Source organism: Odocoileus virginianus, unplaced genomic scaffold (genome assembly GCF_023699985.2).
Source record: "Odocoileus virginianus isolate 20LAN1187 ecotype Illinois unplaced genomic scaffold, Ovbor_1.2 Unplaced_Contig_15, whole genome shotgun sequence".
Taxonomy (NCBI): domain Eukaryota; kingdom Metazoa; phylum Chordata; class Mammalia; order Artiodactyla; family Cervidae; genus Odocoileus; species Odocoileus virginianus.
Window position 1 is genome coordinate 421,926 of NW_027224332.1, and position 21,854 is coordinate 443,779.

The 21,854-nt window shown below is 40.0% G+C and overlaps 1 protein-coding gene across 1 annotated transcript in view; it reads right to left on the reverse strand.

Annotated features, from left to right (window-relative positions):
- Positions 1-21,854, reverse strand: part of PLCE1 (phospholipase C epsilon 1) — a 353,620-nt gene that overhangs the window by 46,000 nt on the left and 285,766 nt on the right. Inside the window, exons 9-18 of the mRNA XM_070464116.1 lie at positions 19,151-19,318; positions 17,439-17,556; positions 16,683-16,839; positions 12,641-12,766; positions 12,412-12,548; positions 10,063-10,301; positions 8,240-8,301; positions 7,345-7,510; positions 4,077-4,184; positions 2,855-2,971 (exon numbers count right to left, since the gene is read on the reverse strand). Coding sequence (XP_070320217.1) covers positions 2,855-2,971; positions 4,077-4,184; positions 7,345-7,510; positions 8,240-8,301; positions 10,063-10,301; positions 12,412-12,548; positions 12,641-12,766; positions 16,683-16,839; positions 17,439-17,556; positions 19,151-19,318 — 1,398 coding nt within the window. The remainder of the gene's footprint in view (positions 1-2,854; positions 2,972-4,076; positions 4,185-7,344; positions 7,511-8,239; positions 8,302-10,062; positions 10,302-12,411; positions 12,549-12,640; positions 12,767-16,682; positions 16,840-17,438; positions 17,557-19,150; positions 19,319-21,854) is intronic.

Consider the following 21,854-nt stretch of genomic DNA (forward strand, 5'->3'; position numbering starts at 1 on the left):
TCCCCCAAGGAGTGGGTGTGGGGAAAAGTACAGGATGACCCCCTGGAGTGAGGGTAGAAAATATGGCAGTTTCTATTTCTAGTTGTCTTTTTTTTTTTTAAATGAAAACAGAACAAAAATGGAAGATTATTAGTGCTTAATGTACAGACTGAAACTGGAACCCTCAATGTATGTCAGAGGCTGTTCATAAAGGTCCCTGCAGGGCTGGCAAGGGGTCTCCACTGACGCAGAGGGACCAAAGGTGTGTTCCTCACATCTTTGTTTGGTACCAGCTTATTGAGATGACCACAATTTGGGTGCCATGGTGACCACTGTGGTTAATTTCGAAAAAAGGTTTTTCTTTAAAATATTTTGTAATTAGATGAAAAGTGATTATGAAAATCCTTTACAAACATACAGAAGCTCACACTTTATTCAAGGAAAATGCACTTAGTCAAAGAAAGTAAAGTCGCTCAGTCGTGTCTGACTCTTTGCAACCCCATGGACTGTAGCTGGCCAGGCTCCGTCCATGGAATTTTCCAGGCAAGGATACTGGAGGGGGTTGTCATTTCCTTCTCCAGGGGATATTCCTGACCCAGGGATCAAACTTGGGTCTGCAGGCAGTCTCTTTACCATCTGAGCCACCAGTGAAGCCCACTTAGTTAGTCAAAGGAGTATTCTAAATTATGCAATTTTCTTTAAAAAAAAGTATCCTAAAATTTCTGACTTTTTCTGTGCTGCACTTTGTTACTAAATGATGATGATTATAAAATCACTATTAGTCTGTTCCTATGTGATAAGTGTAACATTTTAACACTGATTGAGAAAGCAGTTGCTTTTTAGATAAAATTTGTGTTCTGGAAAGAGTAAAGACAACTGTCTAAAGATATTTTTATTGTGATGTGATTTTGTTACAGGAAACAATGTATTTTAACATAAACACTCATGTAGGCACAGTCAAAAAACTTGGAAACAGATTTTCTAATGGTTACAAAATCCTCTAAATGAAGGATTTTAGTGGAGTTTGAACTCATCTGTTAAAAACATAAAAGTGAAAGTGTTAGTCGCTTAGTTGTGTCTGACTTCTTGCAACCCCATGGACTGTAGCCTGCCAGGCTCCTCTGTCCATGACTTCTCCAGGAAAGAATATTGGAGTGGGTCACCATTCCTTTCTCCAGGGGATCTTCCTGACCCAGGGATTGAACTCTCATCTCCTGCATTGCAGGCAGATTCTTTGCTATCTGAGCCACCAGGGAAGCCCCAAAATATAAAAGTATATAAAGGCAAGACATTTACATACAAACTCTCTAGCCAAATTCCAACAAGAACCTTTGCCTCATTAATGGAATTGAGAAATGAGTACCGTGATTTAACAAGTGCAGTTAATGACAACTCTTTTCCATCTAGATATAGGTATCTTTGTAAGGCATCTTTATCAGCTACTATAGCTATTAAAGACAAATACTGAAATAAGAAACTAAACTTAAAAACAGACATGCAAGTCAGCAATCACAAAAGTTTCAAAAATAATGAGGCGTATTCAATCACATTGTTCCCACTAAAAATTTAGATAATAAATAAATAGTCCTAATTTTTTTATGATAGCAAAAGGTTTTTGTATCATTAATAAATAGCATTAAAATGCTATTCTTTACTTTCATCCTTTCTGTTACCCTCTTTTATATTTTATTCTTGCATGTTTTAATTAATATATGAAATATGTTAGTAAGTAGGATATGTATATAATTTATGAATAAGTCAATATATACAATAGGAATACATGCATATTTTACTGATAGAGGTATGCAATCAAAAAATTTGAGGGTTTCTCTGGTGGCTCAGTATGCAATCAAAAAAGTTAGAGGGTTTCTCTGGTGGCTCAGTGGTAAAGAATCCACCTGCAATGTAGATGTGAGTTTGCTTCCTGGGTCAGGAAGACCCCACATTCCTCAGAGAAACTAACCCCATATGCCACAATTATTGAGTCACGCTCTAGAGCCTGGGAGCCGAAATTAGTGAGCCCACAGGCCTTACCTACTGATGCCCTTGCGCCCTAGAGCCTGCGCTCTGCAAAAAGCAAAGCCACCACAATGAGAAGCCCACGCACTGCAACTGGACAGTAGACCCCACTCGCTGTGACTGGAGAAAAACTGGCACACAAAATAAATAAATAACATTATTAAAAAAAAAGTTTAGAGACCATCATTCTAAATGATGGCAAAGAAAAGGCAATATGAAAGGCTAATTAGTTTTGTTGGCATTAGTTTTGTATTTGGGAACATTTTCTTCTCTCCATGCCCCTCCCTCCCACTGAGAGCCATATTCCCATAAATGCCTCTACTAGTGGAGGAAGGGGGAAGTATACTGGAGTATTTGCCTTTAAATCTGTTTGTATTATAGTTTCTTTGCATAAGGAAGAGCTGGGTGCTAACAGCAATTGTTGTGGCCAGTCTAACCTCTTTGCCAACATGGATCTCTATATCTGAAGTTGGGCCACAAGAAGATTTGACTTCTTTGCCCTTAAATATTTTCAGCTTTTCTATATATAACCAGCAGATGACACCCTGGCACCCCTGATTTGTGATTCCAAAAGTGTTGGAGAGTTGGTCTTCTTTTACCTCTGAAGGCTTTCTAGAAAGTGCCAGAAGACTACAGAAGAATGCTTCAATCACTAGCTGAAAAGATGAACCACTCAAGAGAGAGCCCCAAGCTCATAGGGGCATCCCCATTTCTCAAGTCTGAGGGATTTAACTATACATGTTTCACAGCTGAGGTCCAGCTGTGGTGTGGTCCATGGTTGCCCCAAATTAAGCTCAACAATAGTCAAACAAGACAAAGACCAAGACACCATCCTGTCACTTAGCTGATACCTTACCTTGAAAATTTCTGCCATTTTTCGTTGCTGAGGCAATGAACAGTGGTTCTCAATCGATATGATGATGGGCAGGTCAGAGTTGATGAAGGCACTGCGATCGATGGCTTCAACCACTTCCTGTGAGGGCCAAAAAGTCTCATCAGAGCTCAGATATCTGTCCAGGGTGTCAAGAAGCAAGGTACTAATAGCCACAGAAGGCATCTAACTTGGTGTATGCAGAAGACTCTGGCCAAAATGGTTTCTATCTTTTTAAATATATTTGCAAGTTGAGCAATACAATAGGTTATTTTCTATAAAGACATTAAACTATTCATATTAAGTATTGTTCACATACTATGAGAAACAGTTATCAGTATCGTCAAATATCAACATATATATATTGAGTATATTATAGGTAAGATACATTGTTTTAGTTACAGTATCAAAAATAATGATGCATAAGATACTTTCCTGCTTTCAAGGAGTTTACAATCAAATCTACTTGGGGTAATATGACATATATCACCTATATTTATGTATGCACATAATACAGTTATCAATCCCTCCTTTCCTCAGCATAAGGCAAAAAAAGTTTAAAGAAGACTGAATAGGAAAATGAGTTGAATAGAAAATATACTTTAGCCATTATCTTCACATACAAGACAGAAATAGTAATATTCCTTCTCAGTCCAGTTATAGTTCAGAAAAAAAAAATGATGCCACAGCCAAAGACCCTCAGATTGAGGTTTATAATTGCACAATGAACAAATAAACTACCTAGAAACTGACATCATAATACAATGAGACCAGTCTTCCTGGGTGATGAGTCTCCCGAGGTGGAATCAGTTCTCATTACTTTATAATGCTATTTCATCCTCTCTTGACACATGATGTTGGCCTTTGTCAGCAGAACACCAGGAAAAATGATCTTTAATTCTTATAGCAAGAGAACAACTCCTGCCTTTTATGTATCATTTTATGATACAGAAATTACAATAACATTATTACATGATAACTAATTTAAGGTAATGGTTACTAAACTTTGGCTGAATGGGAATATAAGAAGAGTTTTAGATCAACTCTCCAAAAATGAACATGTGCACATCCCCACAATTTGGAGGTCTTAAGCCCCAGGATAAGGACCCCCCAACCTAAGGTATAACTTGGAAGAGTCACTATTTAAGTGATGAATAAAGATAATGACTCTCTGTGATCTGATCTAAAGAAAGTTATGAAGCATTACCTTGAAGGGGATCTTGGTTGTCAGGGTGTGTCCATGATAAATGATGGGCATTCCATCATCTCCGTCCCAGCAGTCCAACTCTACACTCCTACAGCCTTGCAGGAGGACCTGTGGGATCAATGAGTGAATCCACCCCAGATGAGCAAATGGAGATAAAGCCTCAAATTAAACCCAGCACAGGCTTCCACATATCAGTGTTCACGCTCCAGGCTAAAACAGAAGGGCCTAAGATTGAAAAGAAACATTGCATGTTGGCCAAAGGCCACAATTTATCACAGGTGGGGAAGGGATAGAACAGATTAAGGTGGAAAGAGTGCTGACCAGATCTAATACTAGTGGAAGGTAAAATTTGATAGCAATAACATGATCATTTTCCCATCAACTTTGGTCCTTCAAGTGACCTACATACTGTATATCCTGAAATGAAAAAGCCAGGCTAGAGCTCTATCTGGGCAGATGTCAGAGGAGATGACACAGGTGCTGATGAGGAAATGAGGACACTGATTCTTTAATGAACTGAAATATTTATATGAATCTAATCAGGATAAAAGTTCCTCTGTGTGTGGTGCTAAGTTGCTTCAGTCGTGTCTGACTCTTTGTGACCCTATGGACTGTTGCCTGCCAGGTTCCTCTGGCTACGGGATTCTCCAGGCAAGAAAGCTGGAGTGGGTTGCCAAGCCCTCCTCCAGGGGATGATCTTCCTCACCCAGGGACTATACCTGTGTCTCATGTCTCCTGAACTGGCAGACAGGTTCCTTACCACTAGTGCCACCTGGGAAGCCCAAAGCTCTTCTATTTAGGCCCAAAACTAATACCTTTGTTGTGAACATGTAGCATGTGAAAAGGGTAGAAGCAAGAAGTTATCAGGAATTTGTTTGCTGTCTAATCCTAGAACAGCATCCACAGCAGAGACGGCAAATAAGTCCATAAACTCCCCTTTTCCATACCCAGAGCAGTCATTAGTAATCAATCATAACACATTTGCCCCCAAAGCTCTGATGCATTGTCTCATGACCTCGTCAGCAAAGAACCCCAGGAAACATTACCAATGAATTAGATGAGATGATACCTATTTGCTTTCCTGAATCTAAAGCTGGAAGCAGAGCTCCAGACCCATGTGTTTGGGTGGCATCTCTGTAATGTTAGCTTGGATCAACTTCTTCTTCCATAGACTATGTGTGGACCATCTTAAAGATGATGATGATATTCAAAAGGGTCAACCAAGCTAAGAGGTGTATGTATCTGTGAATGAGCCAACTCTCTGATTTAAGAATCCACATACCTATTTCCATGTAACAGCAATCCAGTAACTGGGGGCCAGTGGCCACTATAGTTGCTACAACATAACTTAGATAGTTGAATCCCCCTTAATGCTTTTATATGAGATACTTGCTAGATTCTTCCCATTGCACACCATAGAGAACCCAATTTTCCTAGGCAACCTCTCATCCCACAGGGAACTGATTCTGTGGTAAAGAATCCTAAGGCCCTCAGCATTTTTTAGCATCAGAGTATCTAGGGGTGAGTTGCTTTGGGCTGAAACTATTGTGTAACATGACAGCTGAGATGTGAGGCTCTCTGCCGTGAGCCACACTGGGAAGAACATTCACTGACCGGCAGCAGACCAGATGGGTTTTCAGCATGAAAAGACTAAAGGTCTGTATTCAAGTCCACATAACTTTAAAGGTTCCACATACCACTAGAATAGAACCAGGGCTGGAAATTCCAGGTGAGAACAAGGCTTTCTCTCACTTCTCAACAACCCATAAGTAACGAATGTTAGGAGGTAATTGGAGGAGTTGAAGGACAGCAGAGTGGTAAGAAATGAAATAAAAGGGAGCCTCACATTTAAGGTTTAATCACATTCATGAATCTATTTGAGGAGTTACTGTGCTTTACTCAAAGGCTTGGGGTGTAATGTGAAGGAGTTTAAAAAGAAAATGTCCCTGAAAAAAAAAATTAAAAAAGAAAACCTCCCTGATGTCAAATAGGTAAGTGTAGTAGGAATTAAAGCTAGGACACCAGTCCCTGCTTATTTTCCTGGAATAAACACACACACACACACACACACACACACACACACACACACATTTCATTTCTTTCCCTTAGAACAATAGATTTGAAACTTCTTTTAACCTTGGAATTCTCAGTGCAAACAGAGGGTCAATATAGAAAACACATAAAAGAGCAAATCTTCAGCTGCAGGGGAAGCAGGGCATGGGACCCTCCAATGTTAGCTCTTCTGTGTCAGCAGCTGAGGTCCCTTGACAGACACATATTTTGAAAATCATCACTCTAAGAACACATCTTCATTTCATAATAAAAACTCTTTAAATTTTAGAGTTTAAAAGACATATTCCATACCCAATAAGCTTTGGGACAGAAGTTTAACCCATGCTTTGAGAAATATCTAGAGTAATCTGAGGAAAAAAGGAAGCTCAAGTATGCTGTGTTTATGTATACAATACAGTAATAATTTTTACACTTAGACCCCTTCCCCCAACACACAGACATGGACACTCACACACACACACAGGACCTAGCTAGATCCTCCCACAATTAACTGGTCTTGTGGGAGTTCAGAAAACAGGGAGCATAGACAAAGGTGTTGCAGAAAATACAACAGAAGCAACAGCCATACAGATAATTGAGAGCTGGATGTTTAGGCGAAAAGGATGTGCTTTTTCTAGTCCAGAGGCCCTTCTGAGTTTTCAAGAACATTCCCATCAATTTAAGTGTGTAAGGATAGTACCTACATTTTGTATATTTTTTTTTTTTTTGGTATGTTGGTTGTCATAATGTTGGATTAATTTTCTAAAAAGTTGCAAAACAAAATAAACAATATTCTGGGAATAACTTCATAAACAGTTGCATTTTCTCCTATGCTTTCCCACTACAATATATTGATTTATTTAGCATCTAGGCAAGCGATTAGATAGTTTTCTCATGGGAAAATCTAATTTTAGTAGGAGTAGGTCAAACTAACCAAGATCTAAAAGCTATGAGTCTCAAACTACTACTTATTTATTTATTTATTTTTGCCTAGAATAAAGGTTAAGTATAGATGGGGGGTGGGGGGTGGAATGGAAAGAAAAGAAGCAAAGATAACAGCCGTATATATCGGCAGCTTCCCACACATCATATTTCCTCACATTTCACAATTAACAGCATATAAGCTCATCAAAGGAGCCTGGGGTCAACTTTCTGTGACTGGGGTTTACGTAAATAAGGTTAATGAAAACCACATTCCCAGTGAAATTCTCGGTACCTGGCTGTAGAGTTCTACTGAGGATTCTCCTTTGAGCTGATGGCCCGTGAGGTAGGTGTTGTGTGAAGATTCAATGTAATAGTAGGAGAGGGGCAGCTGCATCTCTTTAACGTTCTCCTGTGACTCATCATTTTTCGAGGCAAAATTATCTTTATCCATTAGAAACCTAGGGGAAACAATTTTCTCAGACTTGTATAGGAAAACTATATACTCTCTTTTCTGAAGTATACTTGACTTAAAATATTAGTTTCAGGTATGCATGCTAAGTTGCTTCAGTTGTGTCCAACTCTGTGCGACCCCATGGACTGTAGCCTGCCAGGCTCCTCTGTCCATGGGATTCTCCAGGCAAGAATACTAGAGTGGGTTGCTGTGTCCTCCTCCAGGGGATCTTCCCGACCCAGGGATTGAACCCGCATCTCTTACATCTCCTGCATTGGTAGGCGGATTCTTTACCACTAGCACCACCCGGGAAGCCCAGTTTCAGGTATACAACATAGTGATTCAGTATTTTTATAGATTATACTCCATAAAGCTATTATAAAACATTGGCTATATTCCTTGTACTATACATTAATCCTGTATTTATCATATGTATTATTTTTAATGATACATCTTTTAATCCCTTTCCCCTATCTTTTTAAAAAAATTATTTTATTTTTTGGGCTGCACCACACGGCAGAACTAAGGTTTCCCGACCAGGGATTGAACCTGTGCCCCCTGTGTTGGAAATGTAGAGTCTCAACCCCTGGACCACTGGGGAAGTCCCCCTTCCCCTATCTTGTCCCTCTCCCAAGTCCTCTCTCCACTAGTAACAGCTAGTTTGTTCTCTGTATCTATAAGTCTATTTGAAAAATATACATGCTTAAATGATGGGCAAAAATATTTTAAAAGTTACCTTGCAAATCCTTCAAATGACATTAGGCCTTGATGACACATACTAACGCTAGGCTCGAACTTCTGCAAGGGATACAAAAGGAGTATTATTTAGGTAAAGAAAACTAAAGGGAAAAAAAACCACCACATCATTTTTTAAAACTGTTCTGTTTTCATCAGGAAATATCTAAGCCAAATATTTGGACTAATTTAGTTATGGAGTGTTAAAATGTAGTTTTTCAGTCCAAAAGAAAACATTTATTATGTGTGAGTTTATTATAGGAAGCATATTTATTTGAGAGGAAAAAAAAAAAGGGAGAAAAGAATAAAGCTGATTTATATGGAAACAAACAGTATCAGTTTATCCAGGTGAAGACGGGAATCAGAACAGCAGCTACTACAGAGGTGGTGGGAGGTGAAATGTGAAGGTCCACTCAGGACAGTGGTCACACTCCATCATATCTTAGTGCACAGTCATGTGATCATAATCTTACATTTTTAGCATCGCCAGTGATCAAGTCCAGTTGCTGGCCAGCTAATCCACTGATTCCTAATCAATTGACAAGGGAGGCTAAAAGCCTAGACTAATTCTGATGCATGTGGCGCAGCCACAGGGAACCATCTGGTCCCCTCTCTCCTCTCAGCCCCTAGAGGAAGCCATGACCACCTCCTCTGGGTTACACTGACAGCTTCCTTCCCAGTTTCTCTGGTCTTCGCTCCTTCCCTAGCAGAGTTTACACTTCACTGGGGCCAGAGTGACCTCTTAGAAACTTAAATTATCTTCCCCTGCTCAAAAATTTCCAATAGCTTCCCACCTCCCATGGACTCCTTACCATGGCCTAAGATGCTTGGATGGTTTGGCCCCTGCCCACCTGTCGGAAATCAAGTCTGCTACAGTCCCTCTGGCTTTTGTTATTCCTCACAAACTCCAAGCTGGCTTGTTCTTGCTACTCTCTGTCTGGAAAGCTCTCTCCTTAGACCTTCACAAGGCTTAATCATTCAAGACTCAAGCCAGGTGTCACCTCGCTCGAGTGGCCTTGGCCTACTCCTCTCAACCTTCCATTCCCTTACTCTGCTCAGGTTTTTTGCAGAGCCCATTATTATCTGAAATTACATGATATCTTTATTCATTTATAGTTTGCCTCACCCACTAGAATGCAAACTGCTATGAAGGTCTGAACTTGATCTTAAATACTATATTTCCAGGCCCAGAGTAGAAGCTGATAAACATTTGTCAGACAATCAAAATAGCTGATGACCTAACGACCAATTTCATTGCATGTACTGGAACAACAAAAAACAATCATGTACTGATTCCTTACAGTAGCCACTGGGTAAAAGAAGACTTGTTGTTTAGTCACTAAGTTGTATCTGACTATTGCAATGCCATGGAATGTAGCCCGCCAGGCTCTTCTGTCCGTGAGATTTCCCAGGCAAGAAAACTGGAGTGGGTTACCATTTCCTTCTCCAGAGAATCTTCCCAACCCAGGGATCAAACCTGAGTCTCCTGCACTGGCAGGCAGATTCTTTACCACTGAGACACCAGGGAAGCACCAATGGACAGAGGAGCCTGGTGCGCTATATAGTCCATGGGATCGAGAAAGAGTCGGACGTGACTTAGCAACTAAACAACAGCAAAAGATAAACATTTAGGACCTATGTTAACTGCATGTTAAATAAGAACACTCACATATTTGGTATTTTAAAAAAAAAAAAAACCTTCTATTTCTCCTCCAGACTTTAAAGCCATTGGAAGGAAATATAAAAAGAGTAAATGTTCAGCAGAAAATAATTAGAATAGTTAGAAGCTTTACACACGTGCTTGCACACAAAAAAGATACAAACCTGGATGATGCTGAGGATTTCATCATAAGTATAGTGTTCTCCTTGGCAATTCACTAGGAAGTCATTGAGCTGGAGGATGCCAACTCCAAACACACCCAGAGATGTGCTCTCCACTCCGGTGCCATTTGTCACAATACTTGCAGCAGCAATGGCATCCGATATCTGCCTCTGGTTGTCAGACAGCTGCTGTTTACTCTTGATGAATAACCCCAAATCTGAGACATTTCTGGTCAACAAATCTGAAACAGAACCATCCAACAGGACATGGACGGGCTAGCCAGCATCTTTCATAAAGCCCATTTTTGGAGATAATGGTGTTGTGGAAATATTAAGCAGTAGTAACTCTTCACTAATCTGTCTAAACAAGCTATCAAGCTTAGTGCTTCTTCCTGGCTTCACATAGTTGAAGGAATAAAAAAACAAATTAGTGAATAAATAAAAGAAATGAAGAGAGATAGGTCAATGATCCTAAAAGCTCATAAACTTCAGTATCAGATACAAACTCATGTAAATTCAGTTGGAGATTTTAGGCTGAATTCAGACTTTGGTTTTTGAGAATAACCACTTCTATGACTGAACACGCATGGAAGACGTACCCTTAAGATTACAGTTTTTTTTGTACTTTAAAAGTGTAACTGTAAACATTTGTGTGCAGGTGCCTGTGTGAACATATGTTTTCAACTCATTTGGGTAAATACCAAGGAGTAGAATTGCGGGATTATATGGTAAGAGTACATTCTATTTTGTAAGAAAACAGCCAAATTCTCTTCTGAGCTGGCTGTACTGTTTTACACTGCCACGAGCAATGCCCTAGTTGCCCCACATTTGCACCCACTTTGGTATGGCCAGTCATTTTCATTCTAACCACCACGGAGAACAGGGTGGCAGTTTCTTGCAGAGCTAAATACAGGCTCACCATAGGATCCAGCAACTCCATTCCTAGGTGTTTACCCAAGTGAGTTGAAAACTTATGTCCACAAAAAAACCTGCATACCAAATATTTATAGCAGTTTTCAACATAATTGCTAAAACTCATTGCTAAAACCAAGATGTCTTTCAACAGGTGAATGGGCAAGCATACACATAACAAAATACTACTCAGCAATATAAAGAAATGGGCTGTCAAACCATGAGAAGACATCAAGAAACCTTAAACACATATTACCCAGTGAAAGGAGCTAGTCTGAAAAGGCTACATACATACTATATGATCCCAACTATATGACATTCTGGGAAAAGCAAAGCTATGGAGACAGGAAAAAGATCAGTATTTGCCAGGGGTTCAGAGGAGAGTGGGAGAATGACAAGACGGAGCATAACCAGTCTTTAGGACAGTGGAACTATTTATGTTGTATACTATCGTAATGGCAAATACATGGTCATTATACTTCTGTGAAAACCCATAGAAAACACAGACAGTGAACATTAATGTAAATTATGGACTTCAAATATATCAATATTGGCTCAACTGTAACAAATATACCACACTAATGCAAAAAATTACTAAGGGGGGAACTGTATGTACTGGGGGAGAGCATACAGGAACTCTCTGTACTCTTGGCTCATTTTTCTGTAAACTTAACTGTCCTTAAAAAATAGTCCTTTTTTTTTGAAAACTATAACTACTTGACAAATCTACAGTTATGTACATTTATAACTGAATGCTTATAAGGTTGAAAAAGGTTAGTATTCTTAACTTAAGGGCAATATGTTTTTAAATAATTAAAAAAGAAAATTCAGGAAAGAGGACTAAGTTAATTTTGTTTTTTGCTTTTTAGAAAGGTTTATGGTTTCCAGCAAGAACAGAAGAGAAAAACAATAGGCCTAAAATACATGGGTGGTGATGGTAATGGTGGTGGCAATGAGTGGGATCAAGGAATTCTGGTTTATGTATTAGGAAGAATGTCCTGAATGTTCAGGCAGGAGTACTTTGCTGAGGTCAGGCAAGACCCTCCTGTCAAAGGGCAGACCGCTCACAACGCTGGGTGGAGCACCCACCCACCTGGAGGTAGGGAAGAAATGCAGTTCCCAACTGGGACATGCCACAAACTTCGTGGACATTTGGAAATAAGTGGAAAAGGATTTTTAGTTGTCACAGACTGGAAGGCTCTATTGGTTAAATATATCCTGACTCTAAGGACAGACCCATACAATGATGAATTTCCTAGTCCAAAATGCTAATAATACCACCCCCATGACACTCCCATTAGAGAAATGATTCTCTAAGCATTTCACCATGCTCCTGGAGGTAGTGTGACATGTGGGACAGGCTGAAGGTTTGCATGATGGGTCTCTAACTATTTTTAGGTAGAAAGGTCTCAAGGGGAAATATTAAATTGTCACACAAACCTAGGTCAGGCTGAAGACCGCTGATATTTTCATCAATGGTCAGGTTGGTATAGAGGGGGGCTGCCTCAGAGCCAGCTCGGTCACAGGGTACAGCGTAGATGTCAAAGAGATCCTTTAGGTCCTTGCGGCTCCTCACACTGGGCACAGGATGGAGAGCACCTCATCTTTAGCTTCGTTTCAACAAGGGAAGGGGAAGAGGAGGAAAGGCTGAGAAGAAAGCCGCCCATACCTGAATGATTTGAACAGCTCAACAAATTCCACAAAACTCATGCTGCTGTCTGAAACCATGAAGCTCTGAAAGCCCTGCATCCCTCCTTTGATCTTCCCTGGCCAGCAGCTGCTGCTGTTCCAAGCACTGCAACAAAGACACGGCCTTGATGGGCAGAACTGGGACCGGTTCTGTCACTCTGCCCTAAGAGACGTTCTTGGATTAGCAACATGAACAGAAAGATGGACTGCAAGCCACTGAAGTTGAGGCTCTTTTCTTTCTAAGCATTGCTTTAATTATTACATCTTTTCATTTCTCTCCAAATTCATCTATATTGCATCAGAGGAAATAAAACATTATATATTGAAACCACTTCATGTTTACAGCCTATTTAAAAAGGGCACAAAGCTGAGTTAATATTCCTCTACAAATTCAATATTCAAAACAGGTCTTTGAAATCACAGGTCAATGAGAGGGGAAAAAAAAACCCCATAAATTCAGTGGTTTTGAAGAAAAGTCATTTCAAAAAAGAGCCCCACATTGTGCAATTATAACTTATGGAAAATTATTCATGTGCTTTCATATATTTTAAATCATAGAAACACATTTAAGAAGAAAATCTTTAATGTATTAATGTCTTCCCTTTCTCTTTTCTTTACCAGTTTTTAGATGAAAACAAGGAAGGGTTTTTAATGCTAATGGAAAATGTGAGTCACAAAAATATGAAGGGTGGAAAGAAGCCAACTCTTGCCTAGAATTATATTTGCACCTGCCAAGGCTGTATCTATGTAATATAAAAATATCAGTCATCTGGGTCAAAAATGCAGTCTAGCTCTTTCACAATATTTTTTTATTTCCTATGCTGGTTCCTTGAGAGGAGAGTATGAGAAATGTTCTGGCTGATTTTTGGTCAAATCAATCAGTAGGATCTTTCTTTTTTTTTTTCATTTTTGTTTTTGTCTTTAATTTTTCATTTTTAAAATATTTCAAATATATAAGAAAATGGAGAGAATATTGTAATGAATAGCTAGCTTGTTCTTGATCCTTTCAACAGTGTTTATTTATGGAAAATTATTTTGTGTTGACATCTGAAGGTCACCTCCATTAATGGAAGAGTTTTACAAATGGATAGATTTATGGCATTATACTTTGTAGGCCTGGATTGTTGATTCCCAAGTACAGTGTGGGAAACAGAGGGTAGATCTTGAAGAAGAGGACAAAGGTCTGATAACAAAGTGGTTTTTCATTTGAATTTAAACATGTATGTTTGATGCCTTCCTTCCTCTGGTTCCCCGACCAGCCACTGTCTATAGGCACCCAACTCCCTCTTACTTTAGGAACCTCTATTCTTCTACTCGGTTCCTTCCTAGGGCTCAATTTTGCTTTCTTCTTGAAGAGTATTCAGGCTGACTTCTCTTTTCCTGCTTGTCTTCTCTTACTGGCCCCCTGTCCTCCGATGGCGGGGTCCTCTCATTTTGCATCTGGCATGATAGTCTCTCTATTTATACCTCTTTGAAAACATTCTCCTCGTTTACTTTGTCTTTCCTTTTCCTGCTTACGAGTGATGGAAATAAAGGGAAAGGCCACTTAATTGTACTTATGTGGCTGTTTTATTTTCCCAGGGTACTGTTTCAGTTCAGTTAGTCAGTTCAGTCACTCAGTCGTGTCCAACTCTTTGTGACCCCATGAATTGCAGCATGCCAGGCCTCCCTGTCCATCACCAACTCCCAGAGTTTACTCAAACTCATGTCCATCGAGTCGGTGATGCCATCCAACCATCTCATCCTCTGTCGTCCCCTTCTCCTCCTGCCCCCAATCCCTCCCAGCATCCAGGGTCTTTTCCAATGAGTCAACTCTTCGCATGAGGTGGCCAAAGTACTGGAGTTTCAGCTTCAGCATCAGTCCTTCCAATGAACACCCAGGACTGATCTCCTTTAGGATAGACTGGTTGGATCTCCTTGCAGTCCAAGGGACTCTTAAGAGTCTTTTCCAACACCACAGTTCAAAAGCATCAATTCTTCTCTGCTCAGCTTTCTTCACAGTCTAACTCTCACATCCATACATGACCACTGGAAAAACCATAGCCTTGACTAGACAGAACTTTGTTGGCAAAGTAATGTCTCTGCTTTTTAATATGCTATCTAAGTTGGTCATAACTTTCCTTCCAAGGAGTAAGCGTCTTTTAATTTCATCTGCAGTGATTTTGGAGCCCCCAAAAATAAAGTCTGACACTGTTTCCACTGTTTCCCCATCTATTTGCCATGAAGTGATGGGACCAGGTGCCATGATCTTAGTTTTCTGAATGTTGAGCTTTAAGCCAACTTTTTCACTCTCCTCTTTCACTTTCATCAAGAGACTGTTTAGGCTGAAATATAATTCTGATTCTTTGTAGCTTTAATTTTGTTACAAACCTACAAACCTTGCAAAAGTGGTAAAAAGAATTTCCAGGTACCTGTGACCCAGTCAAGCCAAATGCAGAAATTATGTACATTATTCACACTATGAAAGGATGTTTCCCTTTAAAAGAGGATTTACTGTAGGGTTTTTCTCTATAGCAAGCTTCCAAGAGAGACAGAAAGAGAGAGGTAGAGAGAGACACCCAGAGAGACAGACAGAGACAAGAGAGAAAGAGAAAAAGAGACATGAGGAGGAGGGAGATGCGGGGAGGAAGAGAAGGAGAGAAGAGGGTGGGTGATGCATGTGTGTTAAGTGTGTGTGTATAGAAATGTTTCCAAACCAGTACCTATACAGACCCATATCCTCCTCCCACTTCTCTGACAAAGTAATAGAATGTCTGCTTGTTTTTTTTATCATGGTTCTGTCTGGAATCTCAACATTTCTTAAACTTTAGTGTGGGGTTGAGAGAGATGGTATGGCATTCTGATTCCTCTGAAAGACTTTCATTTTAATATTTTTTTTAAGAGGGTAGCTGTTGTTCCAAATCTTTAATTGGCATGGACCTTAAAAAATTATTTACAGTAATACCAGCTTTAGGATTATATCTAAACCTCTACAACTGGCTGTAAGACGTTCATTTCTCCAGACACGTACATCTTATACATGAGAAGAGTGTTAAATATATTTCACCCATTAGCAAAGGATCAAGTTGCTTACATGAAAACATTTATTCTTCATTTAGAGCAGTGCTATCCAATAGAACTTTCTGCAATGATAGAAATGTTCTTTATCTGCACTGCTGAGTACATACAGTAGCCACCAGCCAGTGGTAGCTATGCAATACTTTTAATGTGGCTAGTGTGACTGAGGAATTGAATTGGAAATTTTATTTTAATTAAATTTGAATATAAATAGCCAGTTGACTTTTTTTGTTTGTTTTCTTGTGGCTGCTGTGCTGTGCTAAGTAGTTTCAGTCATGTCTGACTCTTTGCGACCCCATGGACTGCAGCCTGCCAGGCTCCTCTGTCCATGGGATTCTCCAGGCAAGAGTACTGGAGTGGGTTGCTGTGCCCTCCGCCAGGGGATATTCTTGACCTAGGGATCCTGTGACTCCCACATTGTAGACAGATTGTTTATTGCTGCGTCACTGGGGAAGTCCTTTCCTGTGGCTAGTGGCTGCTAGACCAGACAATGCAGATTTAGAGACTGACTGCTAAGGTTTTGTTACTGTTACTGGCCTTTGAAGGATTTGTTTGTCAAAAAAAATTAGAAGCCACTATAGTAATGTGAGGGGCTTCTCTGGTGGCACAGATGGTAAAGAATCTGCCAGCAAAGCAGAAGACCTGGGTTCAATCCCTGGGTTGGGAAGACCCCCTGAAGAAGGAAATGATGCATGTATTCTCCAGTATTCTTGCCTGGAGAATTCCAATGGACAGAGGAGCCTCACGGGCTACAGTCTATGGGATTGCAAAGTAGTGTGAATGGTAGTAATGTGAGAAAGTAGGAAAATGCAGTCAAGAAAATTAATAGCTTTTAAAATTTGGGGGTTTTCAGTTTTAAAGTGATTGTTAGAGACCATCTTTCGACAGAGCGCTAAAAGAGGATGCCCTTCTACACAACCCGAATGTTGTAAAGGGTCCTTCTTTTTATCATGTTAAGGCCCCACCTGGTCGGGCTCTTGTTGGAAGCAGGCAGCACAGGGGAGGACACTGGCCTGATGGGAGATGATGTCCCGGCAGCCAAGGTAGGCGGCCCAGTCGTGGTCAAGGAGTGGGCTCTTCTGGAAGGGAGAGGGTTGGGAGGGTTCATGATGGCATTTGCCTCTGCGAGAGTGGAAGACAGAAAAAAGACAGTGACTCTGATTAAACTTTCCCTCACAAATCAGATAGAAAAGATGTTTCTGAATGTCTAAGGAAATCAATATATACAGGCAATTACTGTATAAGAAGCATTAAAATATTCTGGTGAGTTCTCAATCCTGGCTACACATCAGAATCATCTGGGGAACTTAAATAGTGCATAGATATCCTGGACTCACACAGAGTCTGAATCGGTTGGGCTGGGGTGTGGCTAGAGCATGCAGAGAGTCTTTAAAAAGCTCTGATATCCAGCCAGGAGGTAAGAATCACTGGTCTAATCCAGTGATTTGATTCTATCTTTCAAATCTAATATTCCTTGTCAATAATGGCAAGTTAACTAGTTAGTATTTTCTTCTAAGTACAGCTTACGTCTGCAAACTTGTGTTTGCAGAAATACCTCTTAGGTTCCATCATCCAGTTAAAAACAAAGGTAAGTATATTTAATAAGATAAAGAGTTTAGTTAAGAAGGCCTGTGTTGAGATATAAGTGTATATCTCAATTTAAAACCAAATGCACGTTTTCCCATTTAAAAATCCTCAGATATGAAGATGCTGCTTTTTACCTGATTCTTCTTGTTCATTGACATCTTGAGGATCAGAACCACTCCGACTCCGACTCTCTTTGTGTGTTTTGGCCTTGCGGGTGGCCATCTCATCATCCGTCACCTCTCCACTCTCACCCTGGGAACAGAAAACTCACCATATTTATCCTTTCCATCTCTGCTTAGCTCAGGTGGGTCCCTATTTTTTTCACTGATCCACCATCAGTACCACCTCCCCTGGTGAAACCAGTAAAGACCTATGTGAAGGCTGACCAAGTGCTCCCTTGTTCTGTTTATCCCACGTGTTCTTCATGATAATGCAGTACTCCTTGGGGGAAAGGGTGACAAGAGAAGGCATAAGATCCCTGGAGTCTGTGCAGAGACAAAATTATGAAGCAGATAAAGTTCAACCTAGGCATCAACAGCCTCCCAAGTGCAAAGAGTGGAACTTCTTCCATTTAACCATGAAGAAAATGTATCACACTATAGTGACAATATAAATAATGTAATATATAATATAGAGTGATACATATATATATATCTATCATGCTAAAAAACAAAACACAGAATTTACCATCTTAACCATTTTTAATGCTTCCCTTGTGGCTCAGATGGTAAAGAAATCTGCCTGCAATGTGGGAGACCTGGGTTCAATCCCTGAGTCGGGAAGATCCCCTGGAGAAGGAACTGGCAACCCACTCCAGTATTCTTGCCTGGAGAATCCCATGGACAGAAGAGTCTGGCAGGCTACAGTCCATGGGGTTGCAAAGAGTCAGACACAACTGAGCAACTAACACACACACGACCATTTTTAAGTGTACCATAGAGAAAATGGTGCTAACTATTTGTATTTTGTTGTGCAAGGTATTTCTAGAACTTTTTCACTTTTGCAAAACTGATACTCTATACTCATTAAACAACTCCCCCTTTCCCCTTCACCTTAGTCCCTGCAACCACCATTCTATTTTCTGTTTCTAAGAGTTGGACCACTCTAGGTATCTCATACCTGTAACTGGAATCATGCAGTATTTGTCCTTTTGTGACTGACTTATTTCACTTAGCATAATGTCCTTAAGGTCATCTGCATTGCAGCACATGACAGGATTTCCCTCTTTTTATCCCCATTGTATGTACATGTTACCTTTTCTTTATCCTTCATTGGTGGATGGACATTTGATTCTCTTGTTAATATATTTTAAATTGAGTTCTAGCCTTTTGACCCTCCAAAACCTTCCTAATATGATCCTTGTTCCTTACTATCCTTTCTTTGCCCACCACAGAGCCCATGCTCCAACTTGAAGCCTGAATCCAGGGCCCCCGTGCCAGAAAGGCGGTCCCCTGCATTGTCTGCCTGGTGAATCCTATCTGTCCTTTAAGACCCACCTCTCACCTTCTCTGTGGAGCCATCCCTGCCTGACTCCCAGTCTTCTATTTTCCTTCTCTCTACCCCACAGCACTCTGCAGACCACGTGACAGGGACTCTTACTTAGATCTCACTGTGTTTGTTAGCATCTCTGTGTCCCTCTATGGACCCTGACTTTTTGCTGGTGGTGACTCAGTTCCTAGTACTGGGCTTGGCATCCAGTGGGCACTTGGTAAGCTCTTGTATTTTATATGTTTTACATCTCACCCTGTCCCCAATCCAAATGACCTAAAATAGTTTATGGTTATGTAGATTATACAGTGGTCCCAGATGATTGGGTTGGATGCTTAATAACCAAGTAACACTCTACCCTCATAAGGATTTTCTTCTTTTTCTTGGCGTTGCTTATACTTAAGGTGTTGGGCTTCTCGGCGCTCTTTGCTGATGTCCCAGGGCTGGGGTTTCGAGTACTCCATCGTCTGCCACCAAACAGCTCCACAGCTTGAGCCAAAGTTGGGCCTTCATATCGTCCATCCTCCTGTAAAAGAGACACATTCTGAACCCATAAGGGAAGAATGAGTAAAGGGGGAGTAAACGTATCAAAGGCCTTCTGGAAATTCCCAGAAGCAGAGGAGCACAGGCTGTCACCAAAAATAATGATCTGGCCACCCAAGTGTCTCTAACTGCCTGGACTTTCTGTTGGTGATTTCATCAAGTCCTATGTGGTCCTGGTCAAATCCAGCTGAGTTCTAGTATTGTGCTTTAATACAGTCACGTTCAATTGGGATTAACAAAAAAATTTCCCTTTCCACTTTCAGAAGTTATGTTTCAGCATCATCACTGCAGGCAAATTCATTAAGATGTACTTTGTAAATCTGGGCTTTGAAGGACTTGGAGGGTGTATATGTGTGTATGACTCTATTGAAGTAAAATCAAGTTCTATTTGTTATTTCATCACTCTAGCTATATTTTCACCTAGCTTGATGCTTGGGACAGTCTGACTTGAAGTCAGAGTAGGTGGAGTACATGAAATTCATTTTGAAGGGCTCTGGGGGCACCTCAAGTAGTTGAGCTGCCTTCTCCTTCAGTGACTGATATCCAAAGACAGAGAGCCCAGGGGACTCAGAATACCATGCATATTATGATGCCTTGAGCAGTGAAAACATCCTCAGTGGGTACATGATGGTTTACAATAGCTGCTTCTTGTAAGGCAGCTCTATGTAACATGCATTGAGTATCAGAAGGGATGGAGTAATTAAACAGTGTTCAACAATTCTTCTTGTAAGTCAGGAAAGTTAATAAAACTACAAAAAGTCACATGTGAATTAAAGACAATATTGATATTTCACAAGTCATAGAAAAAGCACCTTTTCAATCTATTTCTATTTACTATCTTTACTTTCTACAAGCTTTTAAGGTTAGTCCTCCTTTGCAAATGCAAAGATGTGCTTATAAATAGATTTTGGCTTTGTTGTAGATAATATGCAAATAATAAAGCGACTTTGTGCGCAAATGTGTGTGCATGTGTATGTGTGTGTTTGTGCCTTCATGTCTGTGCTTGTTCCTAATGTTCAATGACTATCTGATTTGATGACTTGAGTTGTGACCTCCTACTTCCTGAATCCCATTACGGATCCCAGGATGCTTAGTGAATTGGATACTTGGTGATCTTTTGAATGATATGTGATGAAACATTTTGGTGACCTTCTGTCCTGAATATCTGTGATTTATGCCTGTCTGTGGGTCATTTTTCTTTTCTTTAACCATACCCAAGTTTACTTTATCTCTTGTCACTGGATACAGTCTTGGGTCTATCAGTCAATGGGCAACATCCTCCCTTGACCAATGGTTGGTATAGGACCCAAATAAGCCAATCAAACTCACCATCCCTGACATGTACTCACTACTATATTTAAAATGAATAATGATCAACAAGGTCCTACAGTACAGCTCAATGTTATGTGGCAGCCTGAATGGGAGGGGAATTTGGGGGAGGATGGATACATGTATATGTATGGCTGAGTCCCTTTGCTGTTCACCTGAAACTGTCACAACATTGTTTTAATTGGCTATATCCCAATACAAAATAAAAAGTTAAAAAAACCTCCACCCCCAGAAAATGAATCTTGAATGGAGTGATGCAAAGAATGAACATGGCTGGAGATGATTCCACCTGGTGCAGATCTGCTGGAGAGAGTTCCTGCTAACAAGTCACCAAACTGACTGCAAAGTGACACAATTTCATAAGCTGATTTTTAACTACCTTATTGCATAACATACTCTGATTACAAAAAAATTCTGTAAAATTTTATCTATGGGTTTTAACTAATACATCTTTAAACATTAAACCTGATGCTTAAACAGAGTAGACCACTTCATTAAAATTTAAAAGCTCTTCTCTGCAAAAGACATGGTCAAGAAAGTTAGAAGACAAGCCACAGGCTGGGAGAAAATATTTGAGAAGAAACGTCTGATAAAGGTCTGTTATCCAAAATGTACAAAAAAAATTTAAAACTCAACAATAAGAAAACAAATGACTCAATCAAAAAATAGGTCAAAGAATTTGATAGACACCTCACCAAAGAAGATATGCAGATGGAAAATAAGCATATGAAAAGATGTTCCACGTCATATGTCATCAGAGAAATGTGAAATAAGACGAGGTACAACTGCACACCTATTAGAATGGCCAAAATCCAGAACACTGACAACACCAAATGCTGGTGAGGATGCAGAGCAATAGGGATTCTCATTTGCTGCTGGTGTGAATGAAAAATGTTACAGCCACATTAGAAGGCAGTTTCTTACAAAACTAAACACACTTTTACTGCATGATTCAGCAATCACACTCCTTGACATTTACTCAAGTGAGTTGGAAACATGTGTCTATAACAAAACCTGAACATGGATACTTACACTTGCTTCATTCATAATTGCCAAAACTTAGAAGCAACCAAGAAATCTTTTAGTAGGTGAATGAATGAATAAACTGTGGTTCACTAAGACAATCAAATTTCACTCAGTAATAAAAAGAAATGAACTATCGAGCCACAAGCAGACATGGGGGAAAACTT